The 26,250-nt window shown below is 41.8% G+C and overlaps 1 protein-coding gene across 6 annotated transcripts; it reads left to right on the top strand.

The window, feature by feature from the left end:
* Positions 1 to 1,778: 1,778 nt before the first annotated feature.
* On the top strand, positions 1,779 to 12,954 carry LOC307073354 (von Willebrand factor A domain-containing protein 5A-like). Of its 6 annotated transcripts, XM_079733133.1 has the most exons (20): positions 1,779 to 2,110; positions 2,770 to 2,820; positions 3,207 to 3,409; positions 3,557 to 3,779; positions 4,034 to 4,215; positions 4,324 to 4,438; positions 4,536 to 4,711; positions 4,819 to 4,907; positions 4,997 to 5,141; positions 5,585 to 5,664; positions 6,107 to 6,221; positions 6,348 to 6,506; positions 6,595 to 6,698; positions 6,839 to 7,062; positions 8,096 to 8,176; positions 11,338 to 11,388; positions 11,473 to 11,514; positions 11,747 to 11,970; positions 12,170 to 12,293; positions 12,397 to 12,954. In XM_079733133.1, exons 2-20 carry the CDS (start codon positions 2,775 to 2,777, stop codon positions 12,474 to 12,476), a joined length of 2,463 nt encoding a protein of 820 aa, XP_079589259.1. In that variant the 5' UTR covers positions 1,779 to 2,110; positions 2,770 to 2,774; the 3' UTR covers positions 12,477 to 12,954. The 6 variants fall into 6 exon arrangements, with proteins under 6 accessions (XP_079589259.1, XP_079589263.1, XP_079589261.1 ...); XM_079733135.1 differs by lacking the exon at positions 11,473 to 11,514 and having other exon boundaries at positions 1,780 to 2,110; XM_079733134.1 differs by lacking the exon at positions 11,473 to 11,514 and having other exon boundaries at positions 1,780 to 2,110; positions 11,338 to 11,418.
* Positions 12,955 to 26,250: the final 13,296 nt, after the last annotated feature.

Here is a 26,250-nt window from a genome sequence, read left to right as displayed (position 1 = left end):
CTAGCTAGGCTGCTATGATAATTACTCCTTTCACACAAAACAGATTACCAGCGTTGTTTAAAATGTCAGAAATCCGTTTTTTCTGATTGCGATTCGGTCTCAGCCAATATTGTACAGTGTTGTGTGTTACCAAATGTTACCTTAAATTAAATGTTGAGGTCCACTGAATATCATGAGGTAAAAAATATCCATGTCTGACATATCGGTTATTTTAAACTTAAACTTTATTAACGATTTAGATAAGAAATGTACAGATATCGCGTTGCTGCATTCGCTGTTTGACCAGCAGCCAACATGTTAACCATGTTACCGATGCGTGGCTGGTGCTAGACTGTCTTGTTTACTTTCAGCTTGCGTCCATATCCACGTTAATTGAACTTTGACCCCTTTTTAAATGATTTCTACCAGAGTGATAGATGCGGACAAACCTCTAAAACAATGTAGTACTTATTTGTGTGCATATGTATAATACTTCAGTGCATTATCATTATTATTTTAAATTAAAATAAAATAAAATTGATAATGATAATGCACTGATATTTCAGAGATTTAGGATTTGTCAATGTCCAGCAGGTCACCCTAAAATGGACTAGAATGCAGGTAATCGCATTTTAGAAATTCAATTTTTTTGGGGGGGAGGACCCCCAGACCCCCCTCTGGGCTAAGCCCCGGATGTACACAAAGTCTGGCTCCGCCGTTGCCGGAGACAAAAGTGATCGATCTCAGATCAATTCTAATCCATTAGCCGATCACATACTAGCAATAACACATTAATAAACTAAACAATATAGGCTAATATAATCTAATTTTAGAATTTTAAACATTTTGAGACATGTGATCGATTATTACTATTTTACAGAATTGTTTTATATTCAATCACTATGAATGATGACTCAATCTTTAACATTCTCGCAGACCATGAAATTATTACCACCAAGTATTACTTTTCACGATATAACTTTGCTTCGTAGGCAGACACTTTGAGTCTGCCTTGTATATGAAAAGTGCTATATAAATAAAGTTGTCTTGTCTTGCCTTCGTATTATGAAATGATAACTAATCAGGAGTTACTTTTTTAATACTATTAGTGCATTATCTTTCAACTTGTCACACAGGGCGCTGAAGAATTGTAACCACAGACGCATTTCGTTAATTTATTTGCATTTGATTTCCAAAAACTCCAAGTAAACACCATCATGCTGCTGTCAGTCTGCAAACTGTTATTGATAGTCACATGGCGGTTTCCCGTCCTATCGAAAATTCTTAAAGATTACATTAGTTATTAAGGTTACGTTTGCCTTTTAGTTAGACTACCATGAGATTACTGAAACCACCATGAATTTAAAAAATTGGTACAAGACGAATCTAATCTAAAGTTGGAAACATTGCTTCACTTTCCTAAAATATATAAATAAACATCAAGATGGGATTGCTCTTGACATCATACAGGTTTACGAAAATAATTCAAAATAAAATAATCTAAAGCAATAAAGAGCAACACGCTATATATAAAAAGCATTAACGTTACTAGATCGATTTCGGTATGCTATATAGGCTACATAACCTATTGTAAATCAACACATTTATTGACCGCAGTTCTGCCTCTTTATAGTAATATAGAGACAGACCTGCGGTTTCTGGTAACTAACAGTCAATAAATGCATTGATTTACAGTGCATTTAGTGAATGACAACGGAAGTTCAAAATAATGTATCGTCACAGGTTGGTTCATGGAGTCTTCAGATAGTTCTCGGAAGTGCTTGGCGTGCTATTGGATCTGATTAGAAGCAGATTAATCAAATCCAATGGCCCGCCAAGCACTTCCGAGAACTGTCTGTCGCCATGAACCACCATGTGACGATTGATTATTTTTGAACTTCCGTTGTCGTCACCCTCTCTCTAAATAGTTCTGGTCAGACTATTTGGATTATTAGTTAAAGGCTCCGGCTCTGGTCTGGACCAGGACCAGAGGCAGCTGCAAACTCAATGGGCGTGACCTGGTATTATCGCTGCGCAAGCAGGAAGAAGGACCCAGTGCGTTCCTAGCTTTTATATACTATCTATGGTTCCTAGACTTGAGACTGCACACAACATAAATATCTACGAAAAGGTAAGAAGACTATTTGCCTCAATAAATTGACTTTAAAAGTAACAAAAATGCAAAGCGACATATTCTCTAGTTGTCTTTTCATTGCAAGATCTTGGACTGTGAACTTGGAAAGCTGTGGCCTACCTTCCTTCGTTTACAACCTTTCCATCTAAAGACTATATTTGTATTATTCTTAATCTGCTGTTAGCTACTTTTATCCGCGTATGTCATAACATGATGACAAGCGAAACTATTCGAGTCAAGTCACGTTACAGCGCAGAGTGGGCGTTTGCGTGTGTGTTCAATTTAGTTTGGAAGTGTTGGCTGGTGTTATTTCAAATTGCATTCAAACCTTCCTCTGCCTGTCATGACATATTGACGATAATTAACCTAAACATTCAAATAACATTAAACAAATAAAGAGAATTCAAGTGTGTGTCAGTGAATAATCAATCAGTAGAAAAGTTATACCAGGATAAAACGTTTTGAATACGTTTTGAATACTAGCCCCAAGGATTGTAGCAAACTAGGGCTTCCTTAATCAAAGTACAGCAGGCTTTTATAGTTTATCAGGCTAGCATCACTGGTTCATTTCATTACTTTATTACTTCTCCATTATAACTGACACATACTCGTATGCAACCCTAGAATACAATATTAACTTCAGGTGATTTCCATAGGCATCATGGTGAACTGCTGCTGTGGTCTGCTTACTGCCACCAAGGAACCAGGTAAAGTTCCACTGAGCATAATTCTTTGATTGTCTGTGCAAATGTGCCTGCAAACCTGCGGTGACATCAAAGGCAACATAGTCATACAGGAAGTGGTTTAGTCTGATTCTTCTGTCTTATTTATTTGGGAGGAAACCCCCATTCCCCTGCTCATTAAGGGGAATTTAGCTCATTGGCCCATGTGAGCGTATCACACGTGAGCAGAAATGAATGTGCTGATGCTCCATCCATCCAGTAAAATATAATGTGTCTGGCGGTATTTTTTGATGGTTAAATCTAAAAACGGAATAACATTATCAACAAGAAAAAGGGTCATTGCGTGACTCTTCTAGATTATGTTTGGTAAGGTACGGGCTGTGAGACTTTCTAGGCTCTGTGTTGAACAGTTCCTCTGAAGGCCGTCGATGTGGAGGTCACGGTGCGAGATCACGTGGCGACGGTCGCCGCCACCCTGCTGTATGAGAACAAAGAGCAGAGCCCCATCGAGGCCGTCTTCATCTTCCCGTTGCCCGGCGATGCCGCCGTCTGCCATTTCAGTGCCAAGATCGGCCAGTCGGAGGTGGTTGCCGAAGTGCGGGAGAAGCAGAAGGTTAGGGAGGAACCCGTCAGACGGGTTTAACAATTTCCACAGCACACAATTGTTTCTCTGTGCCAGCATACATTGAAGACTCATTTTGTCCTCGGCTGTGAATAATAACACGTTTCCAACCACCCTAAACCCTCCCCATCCCGGCAGGCTCGTGAGGAGTATGATGACGCGCTCACCAGGGGCCAGCAGGCCTTCCTATTGGAGGAGAGCGAGCAGAGCCCAGACGTGTTCTCCCTGAGCGTGGGCAGTCTGCCTCCAGGGGAGAGCGCCTCCATCAGGCTGGAGTACGTCACTGAGCTCGCAGTCCAGGCTGACGACGGCCTGAGATTCTGCCTGCCTGCTGTGCTCAACCCACGCTATCAGCCTTTGGGTGAGGAGGAGCCATTACCATGGTTCAACCTGATTACTCCAAGTAGCATATGAGTAATCAACATGAATATTCAGCATCTCATGATTATTCAGCATAAATGATTATTCAAGATGTTTTCTCAACATATGTGATTGTTCAACACTATTAGTCAACATGGTCTTTCAACATCCCATATGATCATTCAACATGGTTATTCAACATCTCATATGATTTTTCCACATGGTTATTCAACATATCAAATGATTGTTCATCAGGCAGTGATGGCGGTGCTGGGACCACCAGGTTCATCCCTGGCACCTCTGTACCAGCCAGTCTGGTGCCCTACAGTCTGTCTCTCTGTGCCAGTGTCTGTTCTCCACGGCCCATCACTAAAGTAGAGTCCAACTGCTCCCTGGACCCAGTGCAGTACCTCAACCAACAGCAGACCCAGGCCGCAGTATGTGTCTTTGTGCCTAGTATCTCAGTATCTCCACACACCTGTAGTCCACAGTGTGTGGAGCATTTAGTAGAACTGTTGTAACTGTGTACTCTCTGCTGTTGTCAGGTCAAGCTGGCTGCGGGGCATAAGTTTGACCGGGATGTAGAGCTGCTGTTGTATTACAAAGACTCCCACCTGCCTACGGCTGTGGTGGAGGCGGGCCGTGCGTCTGTTAAGCCTGGTGTGCAATAAAACCGTTTTCAATGTCATCAAATACTGCCATTCAACAGTTGTCCCGAAGCAGGATCTGACATAAGTTCTGGCGTCCTGCCCCGCAGGTTCTCTGATGGGCGACCCGGTGGTCATGGTCAGCCTGTACCCCGAGTTCCCGCCGGCAGTGATGTCATTAATGACCAAGTCTGGGGAGTTCCTGTTTGTGATCGATCGTTCTGGAAGCATGAGTTCGCCCATGAGTAATGCAGATAGCAGTCAGATTCGCATTGATAGTGCCAAGGCATGTAGCAGCTGTTCTTTATTCAGGATTGAATTCCCTTTTGACATCTTTTGTTAGATGATGGCTTTTCAGCACCTACTCACTGGTATGCTGTTGCCAAACTTTAGGAAACACTGCTTCTCCTGTTGAAGAGCCTTCCGATTGGCTGCTATTTCAACATCTACAGCTTTGGTTCCAGTTTTACCCACATCTTTCCGTAAGCCATGTTTGCTATCAAGTCATTCATTTACATCAATTGTTTTGATCATTTTGCTTATGTGTGTGTGCCTGTGTCTATGTGTTCAGGCAGAGTGTAGTGTATAGCCAGCAGACGATGGATGAAGCTCTGAAGGTGATTGAGGACCTGCAGGCCGACATGGGAGGAACAGAAATTCTTGAACCACTTAAGCATATCTTCAAGCAGCCCTGCATCCCCAGTCAGCCAAGACAAGTATGACTCACACACACACACACACACACACACACACACTTACTTACTTACTTACTTACTTACTTACTTACTTACTTACTTAGTGTATACATGTGTATATGTTTTTAACTAGTTATCAATAATATAAATTCTGAATAATGTGGTTTATTATTTTGCATATTACCATCACCAGCTGTGTGCGGATACAAATCCAGCTGGTGTTGGTTATTGATTTAAAACTAATTCAAGGCACAGTTGGCCGCCAGTACATATAACAGCGGTTATATGTGAACTCTGACTCATGGCCATTCTAGGCCTGTGGGTTCTCCCTCTCGCTGGTTTAAACCTGCTGCACCTCAAGCTGAATGTATTACAGTAGAGTTATGCTTGATTGATGAGCCATTCATGCCCTTCTGTAGAACTATGTTGGGCAGGACTAATCTCATGTTGTCTTTTCTCCGTAGCTGTTTGTCTTTACTGACGGCGAGGTGTCTAACACCAAGGCAGTGATAGATGTGGTGAAGAGGAATTCTGGTTCTCACAGGTTGGGCGTGCAGTGCACAAGGGTCACATTAGTTGATTTTGTGTGTGTGTGTCTGTGTTGGTCAGTATAATCTGTATAATGAAAACATTGCTAAACCTAAATTATTAACACAATGCTTGAAATAATTATGTTTGTGGTTTTAGTCTTGGTTTGAGTATGTGCACACATCCGTGCGTGAAAGCTCTCTATACATCCATAGTCCGCCTGACCGCCGTCATCCCTTATCATCCAGTTATTCTTTATTATCAAGGACTCATGAAAAAAACATTATATAGTCTAAGCAAATTTAAATAAAATGCTTGATCAAATGAAGGTTGAAGTTTGACTTCAAAGAGAATTTACTCTTGCCTGTCCTGCATTGGGCTTAGCTGATAGATTAAATAGGTATTAGTAGCAAAGCTTCAGTTCCCTTTAACCCGTGTATTGATATACTGTCCCTCAGGTGTTTCTCTTTTGGTATTGGCATGGGAGCCAGTACGGCCCTCATCAACGGGTTGGCCAAAGAAGGACGGGGCCACGCCCAGTTTATCAGCGGTGCTGACAGAATGCAGTCTAAAGTAAGACAAGGACCCGGGAGCAGATAGAGGCAACGCAAGGGAGTTAAAATAAATGCTTTTTTCTCTGTATGAAGCTGCTGGGCTTAACCGTGATACTACAATCTCCTCCTTCTAACCGCCCACAAGGTAATGCAGTCACTGCGCTTTGCTCTGCAACCGGCTGTGGTGGACATCTCAGTCACATGGGATGTACCTGCCGGTGTGTCCGTCACTCCACTTACTCCACCCATCATAAACCTCTTCCAGGGTCAGAGGTCATTGATCTATGCCCAGCTCACTGGAGAGGTATAATGTGTGTCAAAGAATAAATTCACCTACATACTAATATGTTTTGTTAATATATCTCTATATTAAGTATTTTGTGCTCCCGCAGGTCTCTGGGGATGCAGAGGGCTGTGTGACAGTGAAATATAGCCTGGCAGAACATCCTACTCAGAATCAGCTGAAGTTCAGCCTCAAGCCGACAGAGGACACAGGGTAAGCCAACGGGTTCTCATTGGCTCAATTTCTCTCAATGTCATGTGAGAAAAAGAATGACCAAGGAGTGTCTCTAACTATATCATCACTATAGCAATACGTGGGGCAAACATGGCTTCTCTCTCTCGCTCTCTTTGCAGATTGACCGCCCACCGACTGGGGGCTCGGACCCTCATTCGCTCTCTGGAGGCGGAGGCAAACGAACAAGGTGACCTTAGCGACCAAGTCAACGCAAAGGAAATGGTGGTCGAAGTCAGTGTCCAATCAGGAGTGAGCAGCTCCCTTACCGCCTTCATCGCCGTGAACAAGGGCAACGGGAAGGCTTTACAAGGGCCTCTTCTGCGCAGAAATGTGCGGGCACCGAGTACGTCTATCCATACATCTGTCTGTCTACCCTCTTGCTCTGTCTTTCTTTCGCTATGGGGGCACTCTAACCTCTGTACTGCATTCACAAGAGAAACAGACAACGCAAGCATTATAATAGATGTGTAATAGGAGTATGATCCTAGAAACTTGCAAGATGCAGGCCGTCTTTAAAGCGTTTAACCTCCTCATCCCAAAATGCCCCGTATCTTGGTAAAGCCCCTCCCCCACAATTGCAAAGATATTTTAAGGGCATTTTAACACATGAGAAAGCAGTCCTGGTAAACCCGGATTTACTCCAAGAAGGATTAGAATCTCAAGGTTTAGGCTATCATGACAGTTGATAGCTACATATAATTTAATTATTATGATTTAATTATAGTTAATTAGAACAAGATAAGTAGCATGTAACAAAAGTAGTTATGTATTTCATAAATGTGTACATGTACAGCATCAGCATTATTACTATTTGATCTAATCAAACAGAAATCATAAATATCAAAAAGGAAGCTGAGACTCCACTGAACAGTTTAAAGCCAATTTCTCTGAGTAAAACTCGCCAATCTAGAGGCAATAAACATTCAAGAACAAACTTAACTTCTTTCTACAACCAACAATTATACCTTACCTTTTGTTTTGTTTCATTGAATTATACCACCATGAATGGATAGTCTCTGGGCACCATAACAACTAAACAGGAGCTGTGTTCCAAATACTTTATTTTATTTTTACTTGCAAAGTACTGTTGCAGATAGTATGCATGCAATTGGGACATACTACGTGTGATTTCACTAATGTTGTTCTATGGCCTTACAATATTGTATTAATATTGTAATATTGTATTTTAGAGGTTTTAGAGAGGGGGAGAGAGGGTGTTTGTTTATAACCAGAGACCAGAGGAGTAGAGAGCATTTAATGTGTCCATCTTGGCTCATCCAGCTCTGGGTCACACTTAGAGTGGATCGACAATGGCATCTGAATAACTCTGTCTCCTTGCACAACAGACTAACCCATTTCCTCTTTCCTCTCACTAGTTATGAAGATGTGTGGGAAGATGGCGCCAAGAGCAATGGCAATGGCAATGGCAAGTTGTCCGCCCCTTCTTATGGCAAATTGTAAGTAAACAATCCAACTTGCCATAACATACAAAATACTATTAATTTAGAAGGTATGGATTACAATTTAGATTGATATCTAAAGTATGATGGCATGCAAGCTCAAATCTGGGTGAACGGGGTATTTCACTTTGTTTTACTTCCTATTTGTTCTTGGCCATTGGTAGCAATCAGTAAAAAAATAAAGAATTCTATAAAGCCCTCAAATGCACACCTTGAAGAAAGTCTTTTTGGGAGAATTTAACTTGTATTTTATGTTCCAACCCCCACATTTTAAGAAATTCTGTAGAATCATCCATATAAGTAATTGGAGTTTGTATCAGTTAATTTTGTCGTGCTTTGTATTCCTCAAAGAAATATTGTATTGTGTATTTTAAATGACTACGCGCTTGTCTTGAGTCGATGAGAGAACACACACTTTTGTATTTTTTTGTAAACATATTTAGTTTAATGTTTTAGCCTACCATCACAAATGTTTTCCAGAGTGCCACACGATGTCCTTGATATTAGGAAAGAATTATGTTTTAAAGGTGACATATTATGGTGTTTTCCCAACAAGTAAACATAGTATATGAGGTTCAGAAAACATGTTATTGAAGCTGTTTGCTGGAAATAGCTTTTAGGAAAAAAATCTTGCCTACCGCTGTTCCATTCTGTTTCAGTCCCTTCAGAATGTGCTGTTTCTGGTGTCTGTAGACTTAATGCAAATGAGCTGCTGCCCATTGACCTATGAGCAGAGTGAACCACAGCATGTAGGAGAAGTTATTGTTGCCGTTTGCGGACTCCCGAAGCTCTATATCAATATAATATAATAATAATAATAATAATAATAATAATAATAATAATAATAATATATAGGTATTTATATAGTATTATATCTAATACCACGGCCAAAAGCTATGTACGCCTCGGATGATTTTATGAATCATAAAGACTGCGTCTGATGTCTCTGGTACTTCCACAATAACAACCACAAGACTCGTAGTGGGGGTTATCTCGGCCATGATTGAGAAGAATTGCGCGACATGGAGGAAAGGGATTGTACTCCCGGAGCTGAGCTGCCGGACTGCCGCCGAACTCCCCCCGCCGGAGCTTCCGCAGCACTCCCTGCCAGGCAGTCAACTGATAAACTGACAAATTAGACATATATTTTTCTACGGAATATCACTGCTTCTGAAATACGCGAACATCTCCGCCCAGCGCTCGTCCGCTGGTCCACAAAATCTTAGCTATGCTCTGATTGGAGGGGGTTGGGAAGTGTGAGGTCATATTCAAATGTGCCCCCTTCCTACGTAGGAGGGGGCGCCGAAACTGTCTCGCTCGTTTGGTAACTGTAGGCGGGGTACTTTCAGAAATGCATATCTCACTCAAAAAAAAAATGTACTGACTTTTTTCAATGCGTTTGGGAGCACCAGAAACCCAATACATCACCCTAAATCCCAGGAAAAGTGTTTATTTCCTAATATGTCCCCTTTAATATAAATATCAATGACCTAATTGTGTGAATTGTACAATGTCTTTTGGTCAAGACTCTTTTCAAAGAAATCTGTCCTATCTCAGAAAGCCATTTTAACAAGCAAATATTGTCAGGCTAAAATCCCCACAGTGATCTTCTATTTATACTGACTCCCCTTTTTAATAAGGCTTATATAGTTAAAGGAACAAACTAAAAATAACAAATCAAGCCGTTGAGTACTCTAGCATTACTGTGCATGTGTAGCGGTTGGGTACTCTCTCTCTCTCTCGTAGCGTTGTGAATGAGTCGATGAAACCATTGGCAGCCAGCCGTTTATTCTGATTATACTTTCAACAGGGGAAGATCATGGGTGAGAATCCTTAAAATGGCAGCCACTCCCAGCCGGGGTACACGTTGACTCTCCATTTGCATGAAAATAAATGCATCACACAAAACACTAAACACTAAACGACGCACTAAATATATATCTGAATGAGCATGGTGGCATACCTGATTATATTTTCAACAGGGGAAAATCATGGGTGAGAATCCTTAAAATGGCAGCCTCTCCCAGCCGGGGTACACGTTGGCTGACATTCCGCTAGAGGGAGCTCTAGCACTCCCACCACCACAGCCAGCGCAAGGATCTCACTGGCAATGGTAAGCGGGAAGCACCAACCCCGCTACACAAGCATGGAGGTGCATCTCATAATCAAGAACGCAGTTATTGTATTTTTATAGAAATATATATCTACAATTTGTGAGACAACTTCTCACGCCAAACAGCAAGTAGGGCTGACATCACCGCTGCCCACTTGGAGGCGGTGCGTGCTCCCAGCATAGTCCATCTCTGCCGCGACTCGACAAAACGTGTGCGATCAAACTGAAAACGCTTGTCAGTTGGCATTGGCACGTTAAGGAAAATGGCCACTGTTTACTTTTTGACTAAAGTCTATATTAAGTATCACTCTCTTAGGGCCCATATCAATATTGCATCCGCTTGGCTCCTAGGTTAAAATCGTAATGCTAACTTCTTATTATACATCCACGGGTGATAACCAGCTGTAGGGCTGCTCGAATATGGGAAAAATCATAATCACGATTATTTTGGTCAATATTGAAATCACGATTATTCAAACGATTATTTTTGAGTTTGAAAACATGTTGTATTTAGTCAGCATGTCTCTCACAAAAAAAACGTTGCAACTGAGAACTTTGAAATTTCGCCTCAAAAAAAATACACAAAATGGTCAAAAAGAAAATGACCATTTTGTGGTCAACAGTATACTACTTTTTTTTGTGGTCAACAGTAGTATACTGGTCAACAGTATACTACAAATCAACAGTATACTACATTTTTTTATATATCTTTTCAGCAAAAAAGTCCAGAAAAGATGTGAAAGAAAATGTTTCAATCTAAATTAATATCCAGATATGTATCCAGCTGTTCTGCCCTTTCTATAAAACATTAAATAAAAAAATAACAAAAAAATCGAAAAACTCGATCTTTGATGGTTTGACGCTAAAATTGAAATCGCGATCAACATTCGATGAATCGCCCAGCCCTAACCAGCTGACCTTATCTGCGTATGGGTGAAAGGGACAACAGAAGCACTTTTCTGAAAACTTCGGAGATATTATTATCTATAACCATTCCTCAATTTAAAATCAACAGTATACTACATTTTTTTATATATCTTTTCAGCAAAAAAGTCCAGAAAAGATGTGATGCGTACGATGGAAACAGATGGTGCAGGTGAATTCTCTTCAAATATATTCTTGGCAGGTTAGCGTTTCACTTATCATTTTGTATTGATTTTGTTGTTGTTGATGAATCTAGTGCTCAGCCAACCAAGAAAAGCTCAGCTGTGCAGTGCAACAGGTACATTACCATTGGCTCTACTGGTACTAGCAGAGATGTAAATCCTACAGATTTCACTTGAAGTTTGATTAACAATCTAATCGGCGAAAACCATCCACTTAAATAAATCAACAGAAAATAACAAATGAGCAAAAAAAACCTCTGGGCAAGTAGGAAAACGCACAAAAGGCAAAATGCATTATTATTGGTATTATTCAGAAAATGTATTATTTGTATTTTTTTTTTACTTAAGGTTCAAATTTCATGAGGTCCAGTTGTTCATCTTCGGGCATGGTAGAAATGGATTATGGCGGAATCCATTTCTCTAGGGCGGATCTGGCTATCCCGGCTCCAAGGGACCCCATGCTACAGCTGATCTCCCTCCAGAGGGCCTCTGGCTCCTGGCTGCTGGAGTCCGCTCTGGCTGCCGTATTTGGAAGGACCCTCAAGGATGTCGAGGTTGCAACGCCTGCATCGGTGTGTTGTTGTCTCATATGGTTTGGGACATCAAACATCTGTTGGATTGACTTGATTTTGGTTTGTCTTTCATCACAAGAGAGAGAATAGAAGAAGAATAATTAGTAAAGAGGGGTTCATGTAAATTAGGAGATCATTTTAGATATATCCCCCTCCCCTGGTCTTCTCTCATCATCATGCATCGTTGTGTTCTTTTTAGGTGAGCCCAGAAGTGTGGGCTACAGTTCTGGCTGTGGTCTGGCTCCATGGCTTCAAGAAGGATGCTCAGGAGGAGTGGGAGTTTCTTGCAATGAAGGCCGTGTCATGGCTGCATGGGGAAAAAGGTCAAAGGAAATGCTAGCATTAAGATTACTTTTTTTCTCTCATGGATTTCATTGGAGCACTTGAAGTAATTCCACCTGATGGTTTGTCTGTTTCCTTGTTCAGTGCCCTGCATTACAGAGTGCGTAGAAGCAGGGAATGTCCTGCTGGGATGCCAGGTGGAGGAGTCTTCCATGGGAATGTGAGTGGTTCAGGGTGTCAGCAGGGCAGTGTGCCTGTTCTGTGGTTCACCGTCAGCTGGGAGATGGTACACCTTTCAGGTCCTTCTCAGAGCTGTTGCTTGTCCTAATGGACTTTAATAATTTGTGCCTTTGTGATTATCTGCACTGGAGGTATTCGTCCAGGATAAGCCATGTAACCCAATCCACAATGCGTGCTTTAAAGATAATAATCTTAAATTACATTATTCATTTTATCTTACATTTTCCAACGGATACATGAAGCAGCCTACCTGTGTGTGGCAGGCTACCAAACCTGTGTTTTTTGCCCAAGTTATCTGTAATTTGGTGCCTGAAACAAATGCTAACAAAATGTGCTTTAATTGGTATCAACTGTAATTTTTATTTTATATTTTGCTTTAATACGAGACAAATGGCTTCCGTCCTCATTTGTTTTCATTACAAATAGTCATGGTGATATAATAAACTCTACCATAAAAGTGTGTGTGTTACCATAAAAGTAAGACTATCATTATAGAATATGAGTGTTTTTTCTATTGTAGTGATTATTAGGGTTCCTACTATAAACATAGGAACCCTACCCTACCCGTGTACATGCCCCTAAGTTATGGGCATGTACACGATGTCTGTGTCAAGAAAATATGTGTTTGCCGATGCATTGATTTAAAAGTACAACTTATTACCGCTGTATCAGCGGTTCTTTCCCAAATAATTTACCAAGAATGTGTGGCTAGGTAGATGTGGCTTAAAATAGCATCTGAACAACGCGCCACTGACTTTAAACCAGATATTTCCTGGTTTGTGGCGCAAGTGATTTCTGAAACTGCAAAATAGCACCAGGGAACGATTACGCCAGAACACGCCTCCTCCTTTCGCCCAACCGCCCCTTGGGGCGCAAGATCATTCCCTAATTTACCGACGCGTGGCGCTGGAGGGGAAAGTATGAAGGTATTATTGTATCAAAAGTCTTTAGCACCTTTAACTGCAGATTTTGTATGCATACACTAAAGTCACGAATGTGTAACAGTAAATTTGAAGTCGTAAATATTTTTTCTACCATTGTAAACACAAAATAGGGTCTACGAGTTCACAAGTCTGTGTTACAGGTGCACAAATCCTATCCTGTGCATCAGAACTTCAAAGAGTCATGCAATTTAAACTTTTGCTACAATCGTTGCAGCGCAGTTGGTGCAAAACACATTTGCACACCCGTGTTTCATAATCTGAGAACATGCCCAAAATGTGTGCATTCGTAAACCCAAATGTGAACTAATGCATCAGAAGTTGCACATCTGTGAAAGATTTCCTCACAAATAAAATGATATAGAGCGCTATGTTAATTCAGCATTTTAATGAGCGAGCACAAGTCCAACCTTACAACTGCTCGAATCTTCTCCTGCAAATCTCAGCTGTGGGTTTTTTTGCAGGTAGTTTTGCAACACGTCTAGGTGGTACATGTGTAGCAAAAGTGATTTGTATCCGTATGAGGCAGAGCGTCCGTGGGCGGGACAAAATTGCAGCAATAACCTATGAAACTCTCTGGCAGGGAGTGCATTTTTCAAACTACACCACCAAGCAGACCATTAAAATACATTGAAGGACACTTGCGACATGTTGATGCAATAATTTAGGGGGAATTCAGTTGAACTAAGTAATTTAATTTGACTTAATGTAAGATACCCAACTCCGTCGGTATGGACTTTGATTATTTAATCTTCAGTATGAAGATTACCTATCACGATTATCGTGACCAAATTATCAGGATTATAGAGACCAAATTATCAGTATTATTGCGTTATTGTTAGAATCTGCTGAAATCTTTGAAACAGTAGGCTACTGAAACACACAATGAAATCAGTGTGTGTTTCATTGTTTTATATTGAAAACTACAAAAAGCAGCACTAGGCCCTTGTCTGCATAACATTAAATTAATGCAGTGCATTTTTTAATTATCATGTAACCATGAAACGTGTATTAACCTCTTCATCACAAGGCCTTTTTTTCTGAAAACATTTGTGAGTAAATATATCTCCACAACTATAAGGGCTTAAGCCCTACTATGTTGAATTGGTACCGCAAGCAAGATATAACACCTGTGAGATTGTTGTGCAAGTGAAATAATCAATGTGGATGCTAATTGGTTAGAGTGAAAAAAGAGCACTGCATAAGTGAAAGATTTAATTTCTGCCTGAAATAAATGTCATGTTTTAGATTTAATTCCTCCTCCGGGCTAGTAGAGCAAAGACAGAGAGGTTTTAGGAGAAGTAGGTTTAGGCCAAATCTTCAAATAAATCGATAAATCCAATGCAAACCAATGCCAATTGACAATATCAACACGATGAAACACCAACCGTTAGATATCCTGAGTATGCAATGTACAAGTTGACACCAGGCCAGACAATCGCAATTCCACCATACGGCCACCAGATGGCGACGAATAACCCGTGTTCTGATTGAAGTACATCTACCTATTTTCTCTGAAACCCGCTGAGAAGACCTACATTGATTGTAAACACCATGTTTAGTTGCAAAATGTATACACTGGATTATCTGTTTATGGTGTTTTATAAGATCATACACCACTTAGATGCATAAAACAAAGGTAAAACATAATCTTTGGTTGTATAAAGAAAAAGTGCCTATCAAGCTACCTATCAACCTATCAAGTTTGCTCTTGATAGGTTTTTGCCTCTAGTTCGTCTTCTTATTCACAAAGTCACACAGTTAGGACTGATAGAATTATTATTTGTGTTACATTGAATTTTCTTTCGTGTAGCTAACAATTTTGTATGTTGGACTAAAAGTAGAGAAACTTATCTTTCTAGGAAAGTCTCTCGGGAGCTCGGTCTGCCTAGCAAGGTTTTTCATTGAATGCAAAATAAAATCACGAGGGGTCTTGCGCCTGCGCACCTGCATCCCGGACATAGTAACTGACTGCATGACGTTGATGAGGGATGCACCGGTTTCACGATAATTCAATTCGACACGGTAAAACTTTCACCGCGGTTCATCGTACGACTGGTAACCGTTTCATGGTCGGAGCTAACTCCATTTAATCAACCAAATAAAACCAGAGCTAGGCTGCTTAAACGGCCATGGCCCATTGTGTTACGGGTTTAGGACTTGAGCCGCTTTAAACAGGAGTAGCTCCTTTCTACACGTGCAGCTCCAATTGTTGCCACTGATGAGTAGTTTGTAAAGCTGAGGCATTGCACTTTCCAACTCCACGTCTTTAAGGAACACCAAGAAATCCCACAACATTCCCCTGTCACCCTGCAAATCCTGACCTGAATACAGCACTTGATGTTCAGACCTCAGGATCCCTGAATCAAAGTGATGGCCAACTACCAAAACGATATTAACTCGAACAAGGAAATGGGGATATTCTGTTAAACTGAAACAAGGAATTGTGTGTATGAAATGTACGATGAAAATTGTCTAGCAATTTCGCCAAGTAAATATCAAGAAATAGGTTTCATTTCGTCTTTCAACTCGCTGACAAAGTCCGTGACGGGACTGATCACTAAAGAGAGCTCCTGCGACTTTTTATAGTTCAAAATCGCTGTCAATCAAACGGCAACTCAGTCTTTTGCAGACCCTCCAATCATCACGCAGAAGCCCAGCGTCCAGGCCAGCCCACTCCTTCATTCACCCCCAGAGACGCAGAGCGTCCGTGGGAGGGACATTATCGCAGCATTATCCGATGGCCGTCGACTTTCGACGCACTAAAAAAAGCTGTAGCCCCATTAAAGTCGATGGACATTGAGCTTCAAAAGGCAGATGCACTGTGACGCTACGGGAATGTATGAGAAGGAAATCGAGTCAGCCGACCTGCGATAAGCAGCTGATTCAGAAAGAACTCGTCTTCGAGATGGACTTGTTCGAACACATTTTTAGTAAATTAACTTTTGGGAGAAGCCAAGCTTCCCTTGCAGTTTTAGAGAAATCGCCACTGATTTTGAAATAAGTAATCTTCTATGACAGCATAACACATTATTTATAATCATAATTATTGATTCAATTTTTATTATTTTTGAAAGTCCATGAATAATATCTTCCCTATCTTTCGTCATTAAAATATACCAATAATAATTTCATTGGCGAGACAGAGCTTCTGAGTTCAAGTCTCACGCATTCGGTGTGAGACACACGCAATTCAACCATGAATTCAACCCATGCACACGATCACACGCGACACTTCGTATTTCTCACGCAGAGAAATTACCAGGATAGCGCCCGCAAATTTGCGCCGCTATTTAACAGTGGAACAGGTAGGAATCAAATGTGTTTCCCGCACGTAGGGTAACCAGACTTCCTCTTCTGCCCGGACATGCCCTCTTTTTGAGACACTTTAAAAAAAAATGTGTGGAGGAATTTCAAAATCGTCCGGGATTTTATTAAAGCCTCATACATGTTCACATTGAATTTGCATTGCATTCATTTGGGTCGTTCACAAACAAGTTAGGCTACGCTCTCCCCTACTCAGTCTTTGCATTGGTGGAAGTGAGTAGGGGGAGTGGTTAAGTAGAGCCTTCAGATTGGACGGTTTGACTTACTTAGTTACCGTCATGTTTCGTATTTTTTTTTTTTTACCATTATTGTTTTATAGGGACAAACATTAACAAATTTATCCTACAGGGGATTGATGAAGTTCTATCTATTGAACAGAAAGAAACACTAGGTCATACTTTACATACTTTACCACAGCATTGGCCTACTGAATGCCACATATATATTTTAAGCATTGGACTGAATGCCACATAAATATATAATTATGTTTTTGCACGTTTGCAACGTTTAAAAGTTCATTGAAAAGTATATGCCCCCCCCCCAACATATGTCTGCTGTAGTGCTGCAGACATCAATTGTGGCTGCTATGGCAATTCCACCTAACCACTTAAAATGGGACCTTGGACACAGATTTTACAATTCGAAAATGTGTGTGTGTGTGTGTGTGTTTTCCCCTTTAAATCACATGGACAGCAACAATAATTGATCAATAAATCAGTACCTTGTTGTTGCTCTGTTAACACACATTTAATATTGACTTTTATCAAACAAGATTTCTGTGCAGCGCAGGCGCATGGCTGTGCATGCTAACACAGCCAGTGGGCAGAATGTTATCACCTGATAGGCCTACCCCAGGAACAGTTTAGGGCTGCGTGGAACTGTGATTGCAGTGATATGCAAACTGTATTGGACATTATGGAAACAATTCCCCATACTGTGTGTTACATTTATTTCCCTTGATATATATTCCCTTATTATCCTTGTTATGCTTATCATCAGTCGTGCGTTCTGCACGACATGTTATTGTGTTCCAATATAAGGGACGCTGTCTCTTTAAGGAAGCGGACCTGTTTTGGTTGTGATGACAACGGCGCGGTTTGTTTATTCCGGTTTGGTGAGCAACAATAAATGACACGCCGTTGCGTTGTCAACGTGAGAAATCGCTTCTTTTATCAAATCACGATTTCCACAAAACCACCATTATTGCCCATCAAGCCAAGCTGCTAATGCTGGACAAGCTGTGCTCCTCTGCTCCTCCATCTACTCATGTCACCTGATGGGACTTACATTTGGAAGAGAAATAAATAAATTGTATTATTAATTTCTTGATTTGTCCAAGCCTCTTGAAATACGATATTCAAATGACATGCACTGGTGGAGAGGGTGCTTCACAATTGAGCCAATGTTTTTGGTTCAATGGTTCTTAAAGGCATACGTGCAGGTTAACCAGAAGTTTTGATTAATGGGTACATAAAGCACTCAAAATATGTGTATCATTTATAAAATGTCTCCAAAATAGTGTTAAAGTCCAGTTTTTGTCGTTTTTGGCAGTAACGGTTGTTTTCTAAGCCATTCGGCGATGACGTCACGTTGTGGAGACGTGGTGGAAAATAGCCTCAGCCGGGAGCGTATCTATGTTCCCCGGGTCCTATGTTCCCCGCTTTGTATGTGACCGGGGAACATAGGACCCTGTGAGCAAATCTTTTTTTCGTAGGATGGTAGGGGCAAGTACCGCCTTTTTTGCCTCTGATTCGCCTATGATTGGTTAGAATGTCTCTCCTCTGATTGGTTATGGTTAGGGTTGGAGTTAACCCTCACCATAACCCTAAACCTGACCCTAACCCTATGCACCCGGGGCACATAGGTACTAGAACTATGGCGTCTAAGAGATGGCAAGTACCACAAATAACATGTATGATGGCCAACAGCCGTATAATTTCGAACCTGTCAGACGTGAGAGGGCGAATAAGGAATTGCCGAGAAATGATGGCGGTCAAAGCCAATTAAATGCATGGTCAGAGGAGAATGAGTGGAGAGTTGCTATCATTTAGCAGCGCTGGAGCTAGTCAATGAACAGCAGTGCATACAATAACAACACTTTTATTTATTTTTACTGTCAGTGAATAGCACCGAGTGAAAGTCAACGTTTTCTTTATATCTAGTGACAGCGATTATGTCATTCAGATAAGTACCGTAAACTTAGTCAGAAGATCAAGAAATAGAACGCATAATGCCAGCTATGGGCTAATTTACCAGTCCCACCTGGGAAATCCCCCCTAGATAATCCCTAATTAAATCTTAACCCAGACGTATTCAGATTTCCGATTAGTTATCCCACATTTTGATGGTAGCCTACTAGCTCCAGTAACATCTTTGCCTAGTGTTTATTTCTGAGCTTTATTTTACCCAGTGTGCGAAATACCCGTCAATATTTGAGGTCCCCACCTCCCGATTGTTGCGCATTGTTACAATATTTCCTGGATACAAGACAATTAGTATTTAGCCTACATGACACACACACGCTCACACTTAACATTTTTTGATAATCCGATATGCTATATATTTTAAAGCAACACTGACATAGGAGGCTGCATTGGCTAAAATTGTTTGGATTCACGTTGATTTATACCAAGGAGAGGCAAAGTTGTGCATGACCATGCAAACACAATAACTGACACCAATCTGGCGCACTTAGAAGAGCAATCAACTGAATATATGGCAGGTATAGCCTGACACAGTGTACTTGCAAATGAGTGCCTGAGTATGACCGATCATGGTGTGACATTACTTAACCATTAATCTACCGCAAATACGACCAGACAGATGTACATTGAACACATACAAAGCACATCATCCAACCCGGCGGATGCTGACAGACAGCCCACAAGCCAAACACCACGGCGGGTGTGCTTTCACTCTCGCACACCCGTACACAATCACTCCAACTTATCCAACGCTAGCTGCTTCACTAAGACCACAAGGCCTTCATAACCATGCAGTATGCCGAAGCCGGAAAGGACACACGCACAGTCTCACTCATCTTATGCAATCCAATCCGTTTTAACAGTCACTGCAAAGATTTAAAGACTAGCCTCTTGCCATAAGTTAGAATTGACCCCAAGTATGTGATTGATACAGTCTGTGTCAGAGTTGGGGATCGAGCCCAGATCTGCAAATCCACAGTTCTACTCTAAACCCAGTGAACAAAAAGGGTATGGACTCAAGTGCAGAGAGGGTTAACTGAAGTGTTGATTATAACAAAGTTTTTGGGCAAAAACACAGAAGATCACAAAATTCCAAAGCGAGGGCAAAGTCCAAAAAGTCCAACCGAGAAGACAAGGTAAACTCAAAAACAGGGAAATCTTCGTCAAAAAGGACTAAAGTTTAAAACGTCATACCAGAGTGGCAAATCCAAGTGGGTAGTCCAGGGAGCAGGCAAGCGGTCGAAACACAGAATCAATAGTCATGTCCTATACAAGACTTAGCTTGGGTCAGCGTACAAACGTGGCACGCCAAAGACTAAGCACTGAACATGACAAAGCAAAAGGCAAAAGCAGGGCTTAAATACATGGCTTAATTGGTCATGTGACAGGAGCAACAAGACACAGGTGACAGGAGTAATTGGCAATGCAAGGAAACAGAAAATACTTAAACACATGCACGGCCACTAGATGCCGCCAAAGTGCAAAAAACATTCAAAACCATGACAGGACCCCTTCCCCTAGGAAAATGACGTTCCTAGGGCGGTCCAGGTGAGCAGCATGAAAGTCCTTATGGAGGTTTGTATCAAGAACGCCCCGTGCTGGAACCAAGGTACGTTCCTCTGGGCCTGTATCCCTCCCAGTCAATCAAGTACTGCAACCCGCCACGAACCTGACGGGAATCCACACTACGGCGGATGGTGAAGGCTGGTTGGCCTCCAATAACACGGGGGGAGGGGGTGTTTCAGGGGCAGGGGCAAGAGGGGAAGTGAATACAGGGCGTAATAGAGACACATGGAAGGTGGGGTTTATCTTAAGGGAGCCAGGCAACTGGAGGCGGTAACACAGGATTAATTCTTCGGACCACCTTGAAGGGGCCAGCTTGCGGGATTCCACCTGCAGTGGGAGGTCCTTGGCGGACAGCCAAACCCTTTGACCAGGGCGGAAGTTGGGTGAGCTTGGTGCTGGTTCCTTTTGGAGGTCCTCAGGAGAGCCCGTCGGACCTGATTCCAGGTCCTTTTACACCGTCTCACGAACTGTAGCGCCGACGGGACACTCACATCCCTCTCCTCCTCAGGAAACAAAGGTGGCTGAAATCCAAACGGGCACTGGAATGGAGACATGCCAGTAGATGTGGACTGGAGTGTGTTGTGGGCGTACTCAGCCCACGGCAGCCGGGAACTCCAGGATGACGGGTGGTCAGCCACTAGACTCCTCAGGGATGCCTCCAGCTCCTGGTTGACCCTCTCCGTTTGCCCATTGGATTGGAGATGGAACCCGGATGTGAGGCTGGCCGTGGCTCCAATGAGTTTACAGAAGGCTCGCCACACCCGGGAGGAGAACTGAGGACCCCTGTCGGACACAATGTCCTGGGGAAGCCCATAGACTCGAAAAACATGTTCAAACATTAGTTAAGCAGTTTGAAGAGCAGAGGGTAACTTTGGCAAGGCAATAAAGCGACGGAACTTAGAGAACCTGTCTACCACTACTAAAATAACTGTTACCTTCAGAGGAGGGAAGGCCAGTAATAAAGTCCACTGACAGGTGTGACCAATGTCTCAAAGTCATTTGGTGTCTCCACGGTAGCCAATCCATCCTTCAGGGCATCAGACCATCCGTCGTAGAAGACTGAGATCAGGGCCTGCTCGTCCCAGCCACTACCAGCTGCCAGGGTTCTGAAAGTAATTGCATAGTCAGCAGCACCGCCTAGTCCTTGTCGAAGTTTAAGTAGTTTTTTGGCTGCCTCCTGGCCCACTGCTGATCGGTCGAAGACACGCAACATTTCTTCTTTGAAATTCGTATAATTAGAGCAGATAGCACCCTGTTGACCCCAGATAGCAGTCGCCCAGGCCAGAGCCTTGTCAGTTACTAGGGTGATTAAGTAAGCTATTCGGGATCGATCACCCGGATACCTTGAGGGCTGTAGCTCAAATGCAAAATCACATTGTGTCAAAAAGCCTCTGCACCCACCTGGATTTCCATTATATCTCCGCGGCACAGGCAGTCTTGGTTCATGACTAGGTGGTGCAGGAGATGGTGCCGGAGTCAAGTTGGGAGCCGGTGCTGGAGATGGCAGATTCCTGATACTCCACACTTCTGCCAGTATATATTGTAGAGCTTGGTCATGTTGCTGGATACGTTGCTGCAGATTGGGCAAGGCTTGGGCATGGGTGTCCATTGTAGCTCCGAAGCTGTTGAGGGTAGCCATGAGGCGCTCGATATCCGATAAATCCTGAGGGGGGGGGGTTAGTCTCTGCTGAGTCATCCATAGCTTAGTCTTTCTGTCAGAGTTGGGGATCGAGCCCGGATCTGCAAATCCACAGTTCTACTCTAAACCCAGTGAACAAAAGGGAAGGGTATGGACTCAAGTGCAGAGAGGGTTAACTGAAGTGTTGTTTATTATGATGAAGTTTTTGGGCAAAAACACAGAAGATCACAAAATTCCAAAGCGGGGGCAAAGTCCAAAAAGGGCAAAAAGTCAAACAGAGAAGACAAAAGGTAAACTCAAAAACAGGTAAATCATTGTCAAAAAAGACTAAAGTTCAAAACGTCATACCAGAGTGGCAAATCCAAGTGGGTAGTCCAGAGAGCAGGCAAGCGGTCAAAACACAGAATCAATAGTCATGTCCTATAAAAGACTTAGCTTGGGTCAGAGTACAAACGTGGCACACCAAAGACTAAGCACTGAACATAGGCAAAAGCAGGGCTTAAATACATGGCTTAATTGGTCATGTGACAGTAGCAACAAGACACAGGTGACAGGAGTAATTGGCAATGCAAGGAAACAGAAAATACTTAAATAACACATGCACGGCCACTAGATGCCGCCAAAGTCCAAAGTGCAAAGAACATTATTCAAACCCATGAAAGTCTGGTTTAGCTTTCGCTTGCTATCCGTTTTTAGTATGACTTCTCAACATTGTCTTTCTTGTGTTAGGCGCACATGGCTAATTTGCATACTGGCTAATTTGCCAGGACTGGCTGGCTCCGCAAGGCAAATAATAGAACATATTTAATTATCTTTCTATCTGTCTATGCATCTATCTATCAACGCATGTGTTGAGTTTAAATGTGATGTATTTTGTGTATGTCCAGTCAGACGTTGTCTGCATTGTTCTGTGTGGTCTTGTAGGCTATAGCCTACTGTGTGAGCCGAATCACCTAAATTAATTCCCGACGATTTGTGTCGTTTGGTATTAATTAAGACTTGACTAGGCTATCTATCTAGGCTATGAATTAACAATTATTCACTGAAGGCGAAGTGAATAGTGGGGAATAGCCCCCGAGACCGAAGGTGAGTGGGCTCCCCACTATTCACGGAGCCTGAGGTGAATAACTGTTAATTAAATGTTTTAGTATATACTACACGTGAGCACTCCAAAAATAAACAAGGTAACACTTTTTGCCGGGATTTATTTGTTTTTATTAGCGGTTTATTTGTTGTTATTAGTGGACATTTTGCGATGAAAACAATATAGTTTGAGATGTCAATCATGGGATACTGCCCAATATCCCGATATAGCGAATGCGCCATCTTAGGAGGTTCACGTGTAGTAATACTAACTATACATAATATCTATGTATTTATCTATGTATCTGTATAATCTGCTGAACACTCTCTTGCTAGTCTCTTCTCTCAAGGGTCTCAATGCGGCTTTGGTCCGTGTCTCCCCAACGTGACGTCATGCAATGCATTCTGGGGGAAATGAGAATCAATAGCTAACCGCTAAAATAGTACCTACTTTTTTGTATTACATTCCCTTTTTTTGATACCTAACAATATTAAATACAATAAATAACAGTTTAAATCTTTATTAGCAACAAGCAAATTGCACAAATTCGTTGGAAAATAAACCCTGCAACAGAGCCTTTAACATAATGAGCATTAAACTTGACGCAGCCTAGCCAAGGTGAGCCTATATTTGGTATGGTCAACAATATAGTGTTGGCTACAGCCTGTTATATCTAAACACTTTCTTAGGGGGTTTCCAAGGCAACCCCAACCAGAAAGAACCAATTAGAACTGACAAAGGCTTTCCAAGCACCAAAGCTGCCCAGAGATTAGAGATGAGGGAAAGAAGAGGCATCCTTGGACACACAATGCATGAATCTCTCTCTCTCTCTCTATCTCTCTCTCTCTCTCTCTCTCTCTCTCTCTCTCTCTCTCTCTCTCTCTCTCTCTCCTCACCCATAGCCGGTTGTATATCAATGAATGTTATTTGACCAGAGATAGAGTCCATATTTGTTTGTATAAGCGTTCTTGTCTATTTGTGTTACCATGGAGTCAAGGTGAGACTACTTAAGGTAAAGTGAGTGCGGCAGCGAATGATAAGGATGATGAAAGCAGTGTGGACACTGAGCATGCTAGGACCCTCATCCACTATCCACTTCCATTGAGGTAAAGAGTTATTCCACACACACAAAGACACAAAAATACATGGAGACGTATAGAGGCTAGGCAAATTAAAGCTAGAGTAGGCAATGTGGAGAAAAAATGTGCAATGGGTGTCCGTCTAGTGAGCCCAGGTAGACAGGTAAGCCAACCAAGCATTTCATTCAGGCCAAATGAATATACTGGATGGGCTCATTACTGGCCTGGACAGCCACAGATACAAGATTCTTCTCTTATTTTTAAGAGCATTTAATGAATTAATTTCCTCCAGGATGTCAAGTGAATTTCAACAAATATGAAAACAAACTAAATGTTGCATACCCTAGCTTTAAGACGTTCTCTCTCTCTCTCTTTCTTTCTCTCTCTCTCTCTCTCTCTCTCTCTCTCCCTCTTACAGAAGCTTTCTTGACGTTTGAACTGAGGACTACACGTCTCCTTCTTTTCTCCCTTTTTTCCCCCTCCTCCGTTTCCTCCTCCTCTCATTGCCTTTCCTTTTGATCTCTTCTCTCTCCTCCCTCATCTTGTCGCTTTCTCCCCGCCTAAATGACGTTAGGCGTATCCCTCTCCATGGCAACACCAGATCCCTGCATTCTTACACTCGCAGGCACACGATTTCCCTGCTCTGTCTCTATCCCCACTTAGGACCTCCTCCTCTCTCTCTCTCTCTCTCTCTCTCTCTCTCTCTCTCTCTCTCTCTCTCGCTCCATCGCAATACTCGCTGGGCTCGCAGTCATTCACTCCGTCGCTGTTTCCCCGGCTGATGCTGCAGTGTGCAGGGTGTCCTAGAGATGTTCTCCCCAGCAGGTAGAGGAGCCACGGGGGACCCGAGGTAAGTGTTAACAGGAGAGAGGAGGAGAGAGGAAGAGAGAGGAGACAGGAGACAGGAGGAGGACCACAGAGGTGGCGTGGTGTGTGTGTGTGTGTGATCAACAGTTGTTGTGTTCAGGAGTGACTCATTTCAAACACAGATGTGTGTGTGTGTGTGTGTCTGTGTGTGTCTTTGTGCGTGTGTATATTAGGGATGCAAGAAATACCGAAAAGCTCTAAATGAATACACCATTTTGTAGCCTTTATTGTTTCCGCGATGGTTTCCACCAATGGTGGAAACATTAACAGTGTGTACATTGGTACTATTATGCAAATTCTATATCTGTTATGTCTGTTATGTCAGTTTAAGCTGCTTTATATACAGTCTACCTTAAATCAGTTCAACCTGCTTTATAAACAGTTTAGGTTAAGTCAGTTTAACCTGGATTATATACAGTCTACATTAAGTCAGTTCAACCTGCTTTATATACAATCTAGGTTAATTCTGTTGAACCTGTATTATATACAGTCTATGTTAAGTCAGTTCAACCTGCTTTATATACAGCCTATGTTAAGTTGGTTTAACCTGTATTATACAGTCTATGTTCAGTCACTTAAACCTGTATTACATACAGTCTATGTTAAGTCAGTTCAACCTGCTTTATATACAGCCTATGTTCAGTCAATTTAACCTGTATTATATATAGTCTATGTTAAGTCAGTTTAACCTGTATTATTCAGTCTATGTTACGTTAGTTTAACCTGTTTTATGTACAGTATATGTTAGGTACAATTAACCTATATTATACAGTCAAGTTTACATCTGTTTAACCTGGGTTAAAGTCTATGTTAAATCAGTTAAAATTCACCTGAATTTGATTTTGTATGTGAATATGTGAATCTTGAATAAATTATATTTTTAATATTTTTTTAAATGGCTAAACTTCTAATTGAATTCCAAAGACGTGAATTCAAAACTAATAAATTCAGTTGACCCTGTTTTCAAAGAATAATATGTCAATTTTATGAATTCAAAGTTGTTTACATTTCAATATACATAATCCAATGGCTTTTAAAAATTCAAAACATT

This window comes from Pollachius pollachius (assembly GCF_949987615.1).
Source record: "Pollachius pollachius genome assembly, chromosome: 3".
Lineage (NCBI taxonomy): Eukaryota > Metazoa > Chordata > Actinopteri > Gadiformes > Gadidae > Pollachius > Pollachius pollachius.
Note: the sequence above shows the minus strand (reverse complement) of the source record. Positions and strands in the feature narration are given on the sequence as shown.